Source organism: Dermacentor albipictus, chromosome 1 (genome assembly GCF_038994185.2).
Source record: "Dermacentor albipictus isolate Rhodes 1998 colony chromosome 1, USDA_Dalb.pri_finalv2, whole genome shotgun sequence".
In the NCBI taxonomy this organism is placed as follows: domain Eukaryota; kingdom Metazoa; phylum Arthropoda; class Arachnida; order Ixodida; family Ixodidae; genus Dermacentor; species Dermacentor albipictus.
Genome location: NC_091821.1, coordinates 149,129,533 through 149,147,014, shown reverse-complemented (window position 1 = coordinate 149,147,014; position 17,482 = coordinate 149,129,533). Strand labels below are relative to the sequence as shown.

The 17,482-nt window shown below is 44.3% G+C and overlaps 1 protein-coding gene across 7 annotated transcripts in view; it reads right to left on the bottom strand.

Moving 5' to 3' along the window:
* LOC135903000 (trifunctional nucleotide phosphoesterase protein YfkN) overlaps window positions 1-17,482 on the bottom strand; it is a 102,473-nt gene that overhangs the window by 32,590 nt on the left and 52,401 nt on the right. For 6 of the 7 annotated variants that reach the window (XM_065433333.2, XM_070527386.1, XM_065433332.2 and 3 more), the window contains 4 exons: window positions 15,581-15,748; window positions 14,923-15,095; window positions 4,485-4,562; window positions 1,440-1,567 (listed from right to left, as the gene is read on the bottom strand). In XM_065433333.2, coding sequence (XP_065289405.2) covers window positions 1,440-1,567; window positions 4,485-4,562; window positions 14,923-15,095; window positions 15,581-15,748 — 547 coding nt within the window. The remainder of the gene's footprint in view (window positions 1-1,439; window positions 1,568-4,484; window positions 4,563-14,922; window positions 15,096-15,580; window positions 15,749-17,482) is intronic. The other variant, XM_070527410.1, reaches the window with a different exon arrangement.

Here is a 17,482-nt window from a genome sequence, read left to right as displayed (position 1 = left end):
AATTTGCAGACAAGCGCAAATTCAAAGGCTTCAAACATTCCCAAAAGGGCGCAAACTGCTCAAACATCAAGGATACCAGACAGTGCCCTACCACCTTTTCCACCATTGTATTCACCACCATGGGACTCACTACCCAGATTCACGGTCCTACCCATACCACAACATATGCAGCCGCACAAACACGAAGCTCGCCGCTCCCAGTTAGTCAAACAAATAAATAGGGAAAACCCACTACCAGACACTACGTATTATTATACGGACGCTAGTCACTCGGAGGGTAGATGACTAACTGCAGTAGTCGGCCCTGAATACGAGCATGTAAACGCACACATAGGAGTCCCCGACCCATCCAACGCAGAGGCTCTTGCTATTCTCGAAGCAGTCACCCGGCCTCATCATCCTACCCAACGCATCTTAATTCGCACCGATAGCCAAGATGCATGCCGCATGTTTCGCGACAACTTGCTACCTGAGCATATACACAGCCTACTTCAATGTCACTTGGATGCACACCCTTCGCTCTGTGTTACCTTGCAGTGGATACCTGGGCACCAAGGCATGGGGGGGAACTCCTGAGCTCATGAGCTCACCCGCGTAGTTAGTTTTCCGGGTCCCCCGTGCCTATGGCCATCCGAATTTAACCCAAGAGAACACAGAAAGACTTTGCACAAGGAGCACACATCACTTTTAAAGCAACTTCGCACCAATGCCGTCGCCTTTATTACTCCCCCTGCTAACCTCTCGCAAGAAGACAGCGCTATTCTCCGAAGACTTCAAACAAACTCAATAGTGACTCCTCTTTTCCGTCACTATATTCAAGGCCTACCTGGGCCACCGAAATGCCCGAACTGCATGGTATATCCGTCCCTAGAGTATTGTCTATGGCATTGCCCTCACACTCAACCCAAACTGCAGTCAGCCCTCTCTAACATTCCCACTAACATCAAGCCACGGTCATGGACGGACTGGCTCACTCCACCACCCCATGCAACTAACATTCTCCTGCCGGTGCTTATCCAGCACGTCAGAGACGTGTTGGATGAGGACTGGTAGCTGACCAACCAGGGTTGAGCGCCGGACGCTGGCGTAAAATTAAAAGTTTTTTCTCTCTCTCTCTCTCTGTAATAACAGCATTCTACTTGCACACAAGCAGCATCTGTACTGCACAAAAAGAATTGTACAGCATTGCAGGTAAAGCAAATTACCAACTTGAACTCATAGTGAGAGTAGCATTATGTGACACTGCTCATTCTGATGATATATCATAAGATTTGGCCTTTAAAGCAGATTTGTATTCACACATGCAAAGGGTGTCAAATATCATATAAAACCTAGAGATAATATATATACACAAGTGTGAAACTGTCAGCCTTTACACATTACCTAAATCGCATCAGAAACCTTGACGAAAAAGTACTAAAAAGTAAAAACTAGCATACCGTCGGGACAAGCAGACCAAACTCTGGCGGTGATGGGTGCGGGTTTGGGCAACACCAGTGAGGATGCGGACTGCTTGGAAATGATTTTGCACTGCTGTGCACAATTCAGGGCTTTCATCTTCTCTCAACTGGCAAAAAACACATGCGCAAAAAAACCCACACAAAACAGATCAAGGCAGCTCTGAATTTTGCTCATACATGTACTGGTGATTTTTGCAACATAGTCAAACATTAGTAGAACCGATCGAGTTTCACAGCTCAAGCATGACAATTCTTCTTGATGGAGTATAATCGAAGGCTGGCTTACATGCTGTCACTATTACTGATATGGCATGCCTCCATCAAAAAGGAAACTTAATTACTGTGCCTGAATAGAATCTCACTCAAGTAGACTTCTATTAATACAACTCCAGATGATTATAGACTTTTCTGTTAATTTGATCCCAACCGAAGGTTTCAGCCTGCTTGCATACATTCCTATAGGCTGAAGCCTTTTGTTATTTTTATCCTGAAATTGAACCCTCACCACATGATTTGAACTTCACTATTAAACACACACGTGCCTGACCACAATAATGAATCCAATGACTGCAACATCTGTCTTGATGGCACTAGGGGACAGTAAATGTGTTGAAGATGTGTTATCTCCCACCTAAAACGATTTCCAGCCTGCCCTACGCAGACTTCAAAGCAAAATAAGCCGCCACAATGAACGAGTGCTGCATTTACCAGATATTAATACACACCTTTCTTCTAAGAAAATTGTGGAAATTGCCTGCACATTACAATTAGAAATGAAATTGAAACTGCATTGGCAGCGTTGGCAATGCCGATATGTGCCATGGCCGTGCTGTGTCATCACCACTGTCATCACAGGATGGCAACACCTTTTTACATAGGATGACAATGACAAAGTGTAGCTTTCAATTTTTAATTATGGAAGCATGTTCAAAAGATAAGTTATTTTACTTGCTCAGCTAGTGATCAAGTGTTTTTAAAAAAGCATTCTGGAGACTAGAACTTACATGCGTCACAGGATGAACTGGTGAAGTGGTTAGTCTAGGTGTGGGCCCCCACTACCCTGTTCATTATGGTTGCAGAGTTCTTTCAGAAATGTGGAATATCAAATGCAATTCGCTGCATAAAGGACTACATATTCTGGTCCATGGACAGTGATGAAGAGTTTTCTGAGGGGTGACAACGATGGACATCAAGTGTACATAAATTTCCATTCTGTGAAGGTAAACTCTGCAGTTTTAATCTTTTTTTCCGAGTGCCATAACTCAAAGCATACTATTTTTTTCCCCCTTTTCTTTTCTTGTGCATGTGTTATAAAATCGGGTGCGCATTGTTTTCTACTTTTAACCCATAAGAAGTGGACATGTTAGAAATGGGTAAATATTGCCATATGAAGCAGTAGTGTGTTTAGGCATTTTCTTGTGCTTCTCTATGAATTCAACCTGCCAGCTAATTTGATCAGATTAATTCGTCCTGTCAAGGTTGTATTAACAGCAGTTGACCATTTTCAAATTTAGGAGTACAGTTACAACAGTTCAATGAAAGGTTAACCAGTGTTCCACTGGCCAATGACTGTTTGTGCTCATTCATCCTTGCCAGTCAGCTCAACATGAAAACAACCACAACTAAAAGAAATCCAGTGAAATCTGATCATTCAAAATCTCTTAATTCGAAAAACGGATAATTCGAACTGCTCTGTTGGTCCTGGCAAAGTCTTATGTATTTTAATAGGGAAAGGCTCCGATGAATTTGAACTCCAAAAACCATCCAACAGTTACTTCGAACAAAATATCTTGCTCCCATGGACCGTTTTTCAGATAAATCTGAGCCAAAGGTGAAATTTGAATGCGTTGCTAGCTACAGTAATGTCATGCGCCGCAAAAATGGCAAAGATGTGTGGGGAGCCAATATGGAACCCGAGCAAGCAGAGCAGTGCACGCCCTCCTTTCCCATCCAGCTTGAAAGGAGCAGGGAGACAAATTGTGGGGGAGGCTTCTTCTAGCACATGTTATCGAGTGCTGATGGAAAAAAAGATAAGTACCATATTTTTTTCGTGTGTAACGCGGCACACTGCTGTGAAGCAGCTCTTGCAGCCGAGATTTGCATCGATTAGATACTATACTTAATGGGGCTCTCAATAGTCCGAACTCCCGTTTTATTCAAATAAATTTCCCATACCCTTGGAGTTTGAATTAGCGAGATTCTACTGTAGTATAAGCTAGTATTATGTTGCATTCTATGGACTTGTAAGCAGTGCATCTGATATAACACCTGTCAAATCTTTTTCCATTCAGCTGGTCTTTCTCTGCACAGGAGCAACTTGACAGATGTTACGTAAGACACACTACTAACAAGTTCGTAGAATGGAAGATTGGAGTAGTTAATAAAAGTCCTATTAGTTGCAGTTGCTTCTATGCAGGGCAGGCTGGCCATTTCCTCAATTGGAGATTAGATGCCCACAAATGATCGCTGATTGGCAGACTGCCATCTAAGATATGCGAGGTTCTATTCAGACAAAGAAAAGAAGTGTGTCTTATTGTCAAGGAATGCCACATCAGGAACTGCGGCAGCAGCATGTAAGCCAGCCTTCAATTATCTTTCATGCAGAACCTTCATGCCCACTATCTTTCTTGAGTGCATGTGTGCTCTATGCTGCCTTCGCTTGAGCCTACGAAGATAGTTTATTTATTTATTTTCTACCACAGTATGTTTGGTACTTCACTTGGCAGTTTGACAGTCTGTGTTTATTCTGTCCTTTTCATCTGTATTGCATCTGCGCTTTTCTGTGCCTGATTTTACCATCATAAATCCTCACTAACTCGCACTGCTTTCTATTTTTTTAAGGTCACTGCCAAGCCACACCATTCTATGTTTCCTGAACTTTAGTCTGTTGAAGATACCACAGCACATTGGTGTTGGCGTCTGCAAAGACTTACAGATTTTCTGTGGTTTTATTGTCCTTGTTTGGATGCTCTGCATAACACCCTTGCAGGAGGAAAAAAAATGGAGGAATAGAAACATACGTACCAAGACTTCACACTCCTTGAACACATCATAGCCATCTTTTCCCTGAGCAAGATAGTTCTTTGTCACCAATCTATATTTCTGATTCAAACAAACAGAGACAAAGAAAGAGGGGCAAGATTTTTCACATCACTTTAGTCACGTTTTCATTCACATAAGAGGAATGTCATTGAAGATAACATTTCCACATCACATTTCAAAAAAGTAATTTTTATATGCTGTAAAGATAACAAATATGCAAGGAAGCAAAAAAAAAAAATTAAAGCCAAGTGTCATCAGCACAAACCTAGTACAAATTCTCATATTCCATACAATCTTCATTTTTTAATTTGAAACCACACTGGGTGTGTTCAGATAAGGACATACCTAAAGGAGTTTCGACTTTTTTTTTTGAGCGGAGATATTATACGAGGTGGGAAAATGTCTCTGTGGAAAGGAATCAACCTTTGTTTTGCGAGGCGCAGCGTGGATTTTCAGCAAAGAAATTGTAATTAACTAAATGAGAAGGACGGCATTTTTGAGACTTGCATACTTTACAAGTTCTAAGACCTATCACACCAAAACTAAAACATTGTACACCAAACATTTTTTTGGTAATTTTAAACTATTAAATTAAATTATGGCATTTTACGAACCAAAACCAAGATCTGATCATGAGGCACACCATAGTGGGGGACTTCAGAAATTTGGACCGCCTGGGGTTCTTTAACGTGCAACTAAATCTAAGTACACGGGTGTTTTCGCATTTCGCCTCCATCGAAATGCGGCCGCCGTGGCCAGGATTTCATCCTGCGACCTCATGCTTAGCAGCCCGACACCATAGCCACTAAGTAATTTTAAACTACTAGAACTACTAGTCCAAGGAAACTAACTTACGACGCCCACAGTATCTTTTTGTTTTTTTAAATAGCAAAACCTTCCTTCTTAAGCAAGTTCAAACCCTGAAATCAGAGGCTTTACGGGGCCATTTATTTTTAGCTAAGGCGATGAAGCAATTAACGTAAAATATGTGCAGCTACATTACATATTTATTTTGTAATAATAACCTGAAAAAACTAAATTTCAAAAGTAGCAGAAGTTGGCCAATTTCAAGGGCATTTAAAAAAAACAAGATTAATAAATTTTCATTAAAATTTCAAAGAATGCCCTCACAGGACTGATAAATCTAGTACTGCAAAAATATGTTGCAATATTTTATTTTAGGTAAAAAAATTGAGCCTGCTTTTAGAGCCCTGTATGGTTATTCCTATTATCTGTGTAGCTCTAAAAATAAAATCGAAATGACATTTAATGGCAGCCCTAATAGCTTGAAATTACCCAAAAAATGTTTGGCAGTGTACAATGTTTTAGTTTTGGAGCGATAGGCCTTCAAACTTGTAAAATCTGCAAGTCGCAAAAATGCTCTTCTCCATCTCTAGTGAATAAAATTTTTTTTGCTAGAATTCCGCACTGCATCTCGCAAAGCAAAGGTTGATTTCTTTATACAGAGCCATTTGTGCACCTCACATAAAATTTTTGCTGAAAACAAAACAGTAGTCGGGACCCCCCCCTAAGCCTAAGTCTGTCCTTATCTGTACACACACACACATAAAAAGAATACTTTTCTAACTAGCATGTGCCAACCTCTATTGTCTGTCAATGGAGGTAGGTACCTTCTACTTAACACAAACCTGTTAACAACAATCAGTCCACCTCATTCAACTGAATTAATAGGTCAGAATTAATAGGTCAATGTGTAACACTATGTTGAGACTCAATCATAACATCAGAATACAGTGAAACCTCAACGTAACAAACCCCAATGTAATCAAAGTTTTACTTTCTATAGCTGGATGTCCACAGAATGCCCTGTACATTTAGCATCCATATAACGATGTGTTTATCCATTATTTCGTTGTAACAAAATTTCACCTGTGCCTTGAAGAAAGACTGAGGCATTAAATATAAACGATACTGCAGGTACCGATGGTCCAATGGCTGAATTACACGTGGTTGTTTGCGGATGAACCGCACTCAGCAACCTGGCCAAGAGTGGCGCGGGAGCAACAAAAGCTCCCTGTACAAATGTGTACAGTGTATACAGTAAGTACAGCATAGACTGCTTATAGTGTAAGTCACCAGAGTCACGAATGCACAATAAGCGTTGCTGCATTATAACCAGAAATACATTTTTCAGTGGCTGCAACACGTGCAAAACATATAGCCCAAGCAGCCACACGCATCTCAGAATCTATCTTTTTCACAGCGCGACAGCACATGCGTGCAGCCCTAGCAGATTAGTTACGAAATGTTTTGGAAGGGACGCGTGCATGGCTGCGTAACCTGATATCGGGGGGAAAGTACCCCGAAAAAAAAAAAAAACATACGGACACGCACTCCAGCAAACATTCGTGCCATGTACCGCATTAGAGCTCGACGCCTGTGCAGTGCTGAAAATCTGCCTACCGTAAGACTGTAACTCCACTTTAACACAGAAAGCAGCCAGGGCATCGTCCGAACTGCACCGTGAACCATTTGCCACCTTGCATTGATGGCTAGCAAATTTATCAATAAACCACTGTGCTACATTTGGGCGACACTTGAAAAACATCACATTGCTGACGAAGTCTTCTTGCAGCATCAGCCCCCTCTTGCTGGTGGTGGCAGCACGTGCCTGACTTCACTGACTCATTTAGGGCACGGTAACACTGGGTCGATACGAGATCGACAACTCACTGATGCCAACGATTGGCTGACTATTCAGCACAGTGTGTTGCTGAGATCATTTTATCATAATAGGCCAACAACGACACAAGCGACGGGCACAAGTTGTTGTAGCGCGACCATCATCGCTCAACCAAACCCCACGCGATCAGCCATCAAACCAACAATGTGATAGCCGCAGCACCTTCGCTTGTATATATAATTAATCGCGCTCAAAATGAGTCGAAACATGCCTTCGAAGTTGAAATACACAAGCCACAGTCCTTTCAAGCCGTGCAAATGAAGTTTGAGCCAATGTTGATCCTGTTTAGCACAGGTTGAGTTTAGCCTGGCCCCACAGAGCTTGTGCAACCGCTACCGGCAGACCTGAACTTAAAAATAAGCAGTCAGGATGAAAGAAACTGCTCTTGCCGTTCAGTTATGGCACTATAGCGATTTGATATCAACTACTCGTCACTCTGCACGGGGCCAATAAGCAGCAAGCGGCGACATATAGCACTGTGCCAACATATGTACAGTTGCGGACAGAATAAAATGGACCAGGGGATCTCCGAAAACGTTCAATTCCCGAGCAGCCTCTAGCAGTAACCAGTAAAACTGCCCACGACAATGTAGTTAGCATATTCTAGTCGAGGTCCAAAATGCAAATACCAGATTTCGTTGTGAGGTTGCGGAGATATTCAGCTTTTTTTTAGATTTCATGGTCCATAATATTCTGTCCGCGACTGTACGTCACCACTCCCGAACGCTGCCAGTCACATTCGCTACGTAGATGGGTGGGTCTATATGTGTTGTTATGCTGACGCATTTCTTAGTTCCAGAGAGGCACTGTCTGCCACCTCTGCGTCAAACAGGAGACAAGTGACAGAGCATTTGGCACAACAGCATAAACTCACTCAGTTACCAACGGTGTCAGTGATGGCATCCGCGTTTTCACGAGAGAACTTCATGGCCTACAAGTGATAACTTATGCCAAGCAGTTTTCTCAAATACTTTACAGTACGTGCAAACTGAAAGTATGATGAAGTTAAAGGAAAGCGAGAATCGGTAATAAGAGCTCATAGTCTATGTGTCTGGATCACAGTTGCCGTTGTTCATGTGGCCCGGCCACTCATACTAACCCATCTTAGGGTGGAACGACGCGGCTGATATGTGCAGATATGCATGTACGGCTACGTTTTGTCATTATTTCACATCAGAGATGCGCTGTTTCCACAATCTTCAAAGCTAAGAATGGTATGTGGCTATAGATGTCGATGTAAATAAATGCACGGGTTTGGCAAATCCGACGTGGAAGACTCTGTTCGAATACTTCTTGAATGTATGAAATGTCTAATGAATGTGTAAAAGGAATACAAAAAGTGAGGTGCAAGCACATGACATCAGCGACAACAAGCTCCAAGGCAGCCGCGCCAGCAGGCGGAACTCGGCATGCTTTTATCGGCTGCACTGTTAGCACAACAGCGCACTCAGCTAGGCCTGCTCACCCAGTAGGCCTAGCCGAGTGCTATTGAGTGCTACATGGCTTCCTGGAACAATATGTTGTTCTGGAGAAGCCATTAATAATTAATTGCAATCCACGAAATGCACAGCAGACACACACTCAACGTGGGCGCAGGTACAGAAATCAGCCGGCGAAAGCCCTGGCACCCTTCCAAAACGTTTCCAGCAGCATGCGGCAGAGGGCAGCACAGGAACATGAAAAAGGCGCGTTGAAGCATGCGACCGGGATTCTTGCATCTGTTTAAATTTACTAACGTTGAAAGGCACATGTCCAAGAACCTGCTGTCTTCGCATTAAACATTTCAGACGCACTCAATTATTCAAAATTCCCCATGTCATCACTACCAACTCTACAGAACTAATGTAGAATGGCAGCTGAAATTTTGGATGCTGTACAGTGTCTAGTTGAATTTCTCAGACTGATCTGCGGTGTCAAAATCATGGCGACCGTGAATCAAGTTGCCACCGTTCGAGTGTTACCCATGCCATCTGTATCTGTGCCTCCACTTTTGTTGCCGAAGTGGTTTCTGCACTTTCCAAGTGCCATACAACCACAGCACCGCATTTCGTTGACTCGGCACCAAACCACAACTTTGGTCAGCTACACCCAACAAGGCGCACTATAGCCAGCGGCAGTGCCAAACAACATACTGTTGCGGGAAGCTCGCCCTTGATACGTAAAATCGGTACCCGTAGAGGATTGAGCGTGCGATCACGCACGTGGGCTGAACTGACAGCAGCGTGTGTGAAGCGGAGTTTGGTTTCTGGGGCGATCAGCTGCAGCAAGTACTGAGCACGCCTACCAAGTTCGTGTGTGCGCATACTGGTAGGAACAGCGGAAACTCACACGGGGGGCATAAAGCCTAAAAGCTCCAAATCAAATTTGTGGAACACACCTTAAACTGACAGCAGTCAAAGTCGCACACCCAATATCTGCACTTCACGACGATGCGCATCGCGACGGGCGCACACAAACTGAAGAACCAAAGCCACCAAAGAACGACAATGCGCACACATTCAGTGCAAAGCGCAACGCTGTTAAGCAGCTGATCAAAGGCTTCTCCGTTGCCTAGCAACCCCTGCGCACCAGCATAACGCTGCAACTGTTTTTTTTTTTTTTCCTTGTTCTCCTCCTCCTCCGCTGCATCGCCCTTGTCGCTCTCCTCTCCCATCGGCTGGTGCACCTCGTTGAGAACTGTCCTCGCTACTGCGTTTGTGTGCAGGATTTTTTCATGGATGCCACAATGTACAGTGAAACCTTGTTAAATTGTAGTTGGCCAGAGGTTGGAAAAAGCACGTACTAAACGGTAGTACTGCTTAACCGAAACAGCATGAAATCGCCCACTTACCTGTCAAAAACGGAACTCAAGAGAGAGTACAATGAAAGGGCAAAAACATACAGTATTTATTCACTTCGTGCGACAAAAGTCTTATTTTCGTTTCATGCAGCAGCGGCCTAGCAGCAACAACAGCAGCCTCAAACTCAAAGCTGCTAGCCAGCTTTTCATCCAGCGCCCTCTTCTCAACAAACAGTCGTATGGCGGATTCCTTGTTTGCATTGCATATTCTCTGTGAACAGGCGCGGTAGCGCTGCAGAAGTCGCGGGGCACCCTTTTCATTGCGAGGTACTGTTCTTGTCGCAATGACTGCATTCATGAGGCTGACGTAACGTGCACCTTCTGCCACTGTCGGGCCTGAATCGCCCATGCTGTCACTTTCCGTGTCGTCCTCATCACTTCATTAGGCGACACTCCAGCAGCAACAGAGGCAACAAGGGTGAAAAGTTGAACCTTGTAGCCAACATCTTTTCGCGGTAGCAGCAACACTGCCGAGCAACTTTTTCGCATTCCACATGCCACACACTGTAGACAACGGTAGATACTTGTCACATGTCAGCGCCGATTTCTTCGTGCCATGTTCGATAGCACGAACGATGTGCAATTTCTTCTATGCTGAGCACCCGGTGTTTTTATTCATGCTTTGGCATGACACGAGTCCTAGCTTGCACAACGCCACAACCATGGCCACAACACTCTCTGGTACTGCGCCAAAATGATGCTGAAGTGGCTTCCCACGTAAATGCACAGGGCGCTTAGAGGCCACAGTTCCCATCTCTGGGGCTTGTTCTGCCAGGCCACCCAATGGGGATGACGCACTGCCGTGAATGCGTGACGAAAAGTGGAAACGCTACGGGCTAACCGATACTTATGCTATAAGCTTGTACGGTTTATGTGGATACAAAACGCATCATATTGAATGGCCGCTGAGTCGGAGATTTGACTTTACTACTTTTAAAATGAAACTACTGTTTAAGTGGGTATGGTTTAATGAGGTGTTACTGTAACTGGTATTTCATATTGTGCAACTAGACTATAAACGGTACGCGTATACATGGTATTCTAAGGGAGAGTAAGCAGGAGTCGGAAAAGGCTGCATCATAGCCAGCTCTGCATTATAAGTGGTTATGTTTGTGGGGAGCACCCGCTCCCATTTCCTCCCACATACTCACGTCGTCCCATTCGCACGTGGCAGTCGCGTCAAGCCAGCCTAGACATGGGAGTGAGGCATTGCGCGCCCTCCCGTTCTCCGTCGCTCTCATAACATGCGTACCTCTTTCCCTGCACCCGGCTCACAGGAAAAGGAGAGGTATCCAGCGGGCAAGGAGGACATTCCCCTCACAAAAATTAAAAAGGTATAAAAGCGAGCAACCAGGGGAGACCCTCTCTCTCTGATGCCCGACTCCTCCCCTGCCAGACTGGATCACCTGCCGCAACCCACGAGAGACCTCGTTTGCCTGACTATCCCAGGGAACAAGCCAAGCCTATTTATTACTTATTACAGAGAGGACATCCTTCTGCCCATGTTCTTTATTGCTTGTAGCAATAAACATTGTTGCTGTTGACGCCGCTGGTTCCCTTATTCTTTCGAACCCGACATAGCTGCGATTCCCGCGTTACGGGTTGGGGAGCACCACGGAACGACTGTGTGGGGCAAGATCCGGAGCTCGCCTTCAGCCCTAGCCGCACGCAGAGCGGAACCCCCACACATTTAACTGGTCCGTACAAAGCGCAAAATTCCATGTGCGATGTGCATACGTTCAGAGTGGCACGCAACAGCAGGCACTGCTTACAGAAAGCACAAGTAAAAATGTGCAAGTGGAGATGGGCAGTGTAGGCACTGCCTACACTGCCTACCCCCCTTTCTACGGGTGATGCTGTACATACTTTACATGAACATGTACACATAGGGCAAAAGCACTACACAAGCTGCAGGGCACTGGGATATGGACTTTGTGACAATACCAATGCTTAGTTGACAAACTTCCCTATGATAACCAACTGCAATAACAAACAAAGAGCAGACCAATACGCCTTTATGCACTACACTAATACTATGCTGTTCAACGGTGACAGTGTCCTTGAACACAGGCTCGGATGTCGCACCGCCCGTAAGGTTACAGAATGTCTCAGACCCCAAAACATGCAACATCCCAGACCTCAAAAGTGACCATCGCAGGGGTCCCTTGAAAAAAAATTGGGCTGGGCGGCGATTGCGTAAATAAGGCTTCCCCAAAGTATTTCTATGAAAAACATTTTTGGCAACATACGAGCTCTCTGAAGTTTCTGCTAGGAAGCATAAGTTGATTGCAGGTAAATTTTTTCTGTGCGAGTCTGAAACTAGGTAAAATGACATTGACAATGACAGAACATTGCATTGACATTCTTTCAAGTGACGTCATAAGTGGACCCATGAAATAATGTTTAGTGTTTAACTCACTCTATAAAAAAAGCAAGAAATTACGCATTTTCAAAATTTTTTTGCTATGTGATAATGACAGAATCATTGTGGTAATGATGAATAACAGGCAGCACTTATACAATAGAAATTTAGTAAATATGAGTCCTTTATTTATTTTCTTTCTTTTAATCGTTCACTCTGAGTGGCTGCTTAATGCAACAGTGCATGGCAACTTGTGTGAGCTAATGGGAAAAGGCTAAAAAAAGTTGCAGTTTCGCCCCACAGGCAAAGCATTGATCGCAATAGCAAATTAGTGGACAGCTATATGAAGTAAGGATAGTAGTTTTTTCGGCCATATAAACTTGTAAACATAGGCATACTAAGTAAATTAAGAAACATGGTGTCCCGCACGCACAAGAAAACATGAACACATCTCCCTCCATGACCACAGAAACTCGCTGTCAAAACGCTGTAGTGAGGAAGCGCGGCAGGAGCTCCGACTGAATTGACCTTTGTGCTGCCTCTCACATCAACACGAACTAAGCCGCTAAAACACAGCGCATGGCAGACTCTGTGCCCGTCGCAGATGGCTTTCAAGATACAGCAGCCCGAACAGTCACGCCTGGCTGCCCGCGCCGCTCAGACTAAAACGCACCTCCCCCCCTCCCCCCCCCCAAGCCTTGCGCGTGACAGAAGACAGCGTGCTTCCTCCCTACCCTTCCTCCCTTACGTGCGCGAGATTGAGCCGCAATCGCCGGCTCACCCTCACACGCTTTCACTCGCACATACAGCATACAGCGCGCGGTGACTATTTTATTGCCCTTGAGAACCTCATGGCGACCCCGACGGCGACGGCAGCAATGTGATTGGAATGTCCATGTAATTGCTATCGCAATAAAAAGGGACACTCCATGAAAGTGCAGGACTCAGCATCAGATGAAAGTACAGGTCCCTTTAGAGTGTAAATCACAATGTTGCAATTGTACAGTCGAACCTCGAATACAGCCGAACCTCGATATATCAAACGGCGCGGTGATCGCGAAATAGTTCTATATAGCCAGAATTCTATATATAAAAATCAGAAAAATCGCATCAAAAACTTCTGCAAATGAATCAATGAACCAAGGGTGCGATCAGGCGTCGTTGTTCGGAGCACGCGTTTGGTTGCGCCACACGCAATTGGCCTAGGCCGCGCCGACTTCGTCCACTGGGAGCGTGCGGTCAATCGCGCCGCACGCAATTAGCGTAGGTCGCGCTGACTTTTTCAGCTGCACGAAGTCGGTGCGGCGTAACAGAATGCGTGCTCCGAACAACGATCCCCAATCGCACCCAAATCATGGCACAGTATACTCACTTGAAGCTTCACACAAATTATTTATTTATTTGGCTGAAATTACTGCAGCAGTGTAGCCTGCTTTTTATTGGCAGCCGCGTGCTTAAACACGGAGTCATCAACCTAGTCTAAACGATCCACAAGCATAGGCCGGTGCCCTCTATCTATTGTGCCGCGGTAGTGGTGTAGAAGGGCCAAAGCAGCTACAGCCTCAGTTGAAGTTGGGAGCGGGGCAACATCAGCGCTTGCTGGATCAACCTCCGCAGCATCTTCGTTTGGCCGCTACTTCTGCTGCGATCTCCACGTCCATCAATTGAAGCATTTTGAAATACTGTTAATAACAAAGTACTAAGTGACGTCTGCCAAGGCATCTATGAGTGCAGCCAGTGAGCACGCGCTGTCGCGTGTCTCTGTGGATGCAAACGGTCAGTCCTCGCGAGGCGCGGCACCGAGGAGGAGTCAGTGCGACAAATGCAATGTGTCGTTGACCTTGTCGAACTAGCCAAGCCGCCACGTGCATACGCTGCTACATTCAAATGGCGCCTTCAGCGCAATCAATGTGTGTAGCTATAGTGCACAGCAGTCAGGAACGCCCATGCGCCACCGCTATCTTCGAGGGTGTTGCAGGAAAGCGCACCGCCTGTCAACAAAGCGCACATGGTCCGGGGTGGCGGGAGTTCGACATATCAATTTTACGTCCAACCCCGTTCAAAATAAAAAATTTAACATGCATGCGATTTTCCAGGTGATATAGAAAGTGTTTGATATACACAATAATTTGATATATCCATGTTCGATATATCAAGGTTTGACTGCATAATGTTGATAACCCTTCACACAGAAAATGCTAAGACGATGTGCACAGCGTGGCCGACAGACAAAGATGGAAAAGGAACAATGAGGACAAGCGCTGTGCACATCGTTATGGAATGCCAACTAGCCTGGTCTCACATTTTTTATGACAAGACATACGGTAACTAAGTTGCAAAATTTGATCTGATCTTGGGATCGCCTCATGCCAATTTCACTTGAAGTTTGTTCATGTGTAGCCTTGGAGACAGAGAGAAGCACTCCATACACACTACCCATATAGCTGTCCCTTATAAACAGATATAATGGTGAAACAACAAACAACAATAAGCAAGATTTCAGGTTAGTACATACCTGATTTTTGTCCAAAGGTTCATCACCTATTCGCACAAACTGGGGGTCTATTCTTTGGCCAGGTGACTTCTTGGGGTCAAAAGCAAAGCTGACCCCTGACACCTGAGGAAAGCGACCTTCCAACTTGGGGTACTGAGATACACCATTCTCCAAAGCTTGCAAAATTTGGTCCCCTGTGTCAGCAAAAGTACAGTGATCATTTTTTACAGAGGCTGAAATGAGTGTACCAAAATTTGAAAGACACACAATAATAGAACTAAGAGCTACAAAGTTAAGAATGAGCTTAGTAGCACACATCCCAAATTGGTATCACCCTCAGTGAGAGGAACCTGATTGACAGAATGAAAGCTGATCACCTGCATGGCTATCTTGATCTCTTTGCAACTCTTTTCCAATTTTCATGCGTTAATATTGTTGTTTCTAACAGTGCTACGAACAATGGGAATCAAAGCTGCGTAATTTGAATCAATCTTTTTCAACAAAGCGGTTAAAGGTGTTGAACTACAATCATGAAACACATTTTGGTCATGCCAGCACCTTTAGAAGTTAAACTATGTGATATCAGCATTGCTGTGAAAGCAACAAAACAGCTTGTTTTTCAATTTTGATTAAGAAAGCTTCCTTGGTTGAGTACTAGCATGCAGAGCACCAATCATACCAGTAGCACTGAGCACAATCAGAGAGTCCATCATGGGCAGGACTGTGACCAAATCTCGCATAGTGAAGGCCCCCTTTCGATGAATTCGATCTGACCGCAGTGTACCAGAGTTGAGAATAGCCAGGTCAGAATGAGTTGCTGACAGCATAACATCACAGATAAAATTTCCTGCACAGAGAAGTAGCATAAAATTAGTACCACTATATTGAGACACACACATTGGTAAAACAAGGACTCTTACAAGTGCTCTGCAACAGCATGTGAAATTGTAAAAAGACTTTTACAGAGAGGCAAATATTTAGTTAAAGAAACATATTATAAATTTAGGGCAACCTGCTAAATATGTGGATAACTATATGCAGAAAAGGACTGGACTTACTTAAAACGCATTATGATGACTGCAACATATCTTTAGTGCTTCATCACACAAAAAATACACATAATATACAATTATACGCAAATCATAGCAAGATATCAAGACAGTAAAGCCAAGAAAAGTATAGGAGAAATTAACTGTTGTTTTGTTGTACTGCACATTTGTACAAAGAAAGATATAGTATCATAGTTGAATTTGCTATATAAGCTTTAGAATCCTCTTAAAGAAAACGGGAAATGAAGCTGCAAGGAAAGACAACTGCTGCTGCCAGTGCAGTGTTCTACCAATTGAGCTTTGGTGTTCCGCTGTACCTCCGTCCACTTTCTTAGATATTTAAGTACATGTATTTATAACCTAGTACAGTAAGACGTCGTTGATTTGACCCTCGTTAATTCGAAAAATAGACTAATTCGGACTCGTCCTTTGGTCCCGGCAGGTGTATGCATTATTTAACGCAATGAAACTCTCGTTAATTTGAATGTATTTGGCCGCACATCGGTTTATTCGGTTAACTCTCGGAACTCGGCGTCAGCGGGAGCGCTGCAAATGTGCGACGCAAAAGAGCGAAAATGGCGTTAGTGCCCAATGAAATGAAACGGCAGAGTCCACATCGCCATAGTAATCAGCAGAAATCTTACACAAATGACAGCAATACCAGAATGCTTCATGTTTATTTGTGCCTCTAAAGCCTTTATTCTTGCGTTCACCGCCGCGCATACCACTGTGTTAGCCGCATGCCTTCATGACTACGCAGTCACCATCCATGATCATGATGATAGCGACTGCAGTTTTTTCCACAGTTACAGCAAACATTAGTTTCGTTCCGAGTCAGTGCGTGCGTCTGCCACACGCCTTCACAACCGCAAGGTCGCCGCACATGATTGCGTCGACAGTGGCCACGGTTTTGTCGCAGCTGTTGCGGCAAACAGTAGTTTTGTTTTGACAATCTTTCAAGAAAAGTGCACAGGTTACATAGCGATGGGCGGCGACCAGCTCACTGGCGAAAAAATATTAAGGATGTGCGCGCAGTAGTAAAAAGCTTGTCTCAAATGAAGACATGTGCTGCGGCTGTGCTGTGAAGAAAGTGGCAAAGTCTTCGCCGCTGCAAGCGCTAATCAGCCAAGAGATGCTGAGAACTGCAGCATCTGCACTGCTTTCGTGCAAAATAGAAACAGGATTGCCTCATTCATTCAGTAAATAAATGCGTGTTGAAATAGTAAGCATTTACTGTTTTCTTGATACCCCGATAATTCGACATCCTCTTAATTCGGACATTTTTTTTGTTCCCATAAAATCCGAATTAACAAGGTTTTCCTGTAGCGAGTGTTGGCCAACACCACTCAAGTCATGACAGTGAACATTCCTGATCTCTCACCACAGCCGACCTCCTCCCCTCTTTCATCCCTCACATGCACCATGTGGGGATGCATGACTCTCACATGTCCCCTGATATGTTGTTTTCCTGCATAGCTCCCATCATTGCCATTATCCCTCTAGAGAAAAGTGTATAATAGCTGTGTCTTACC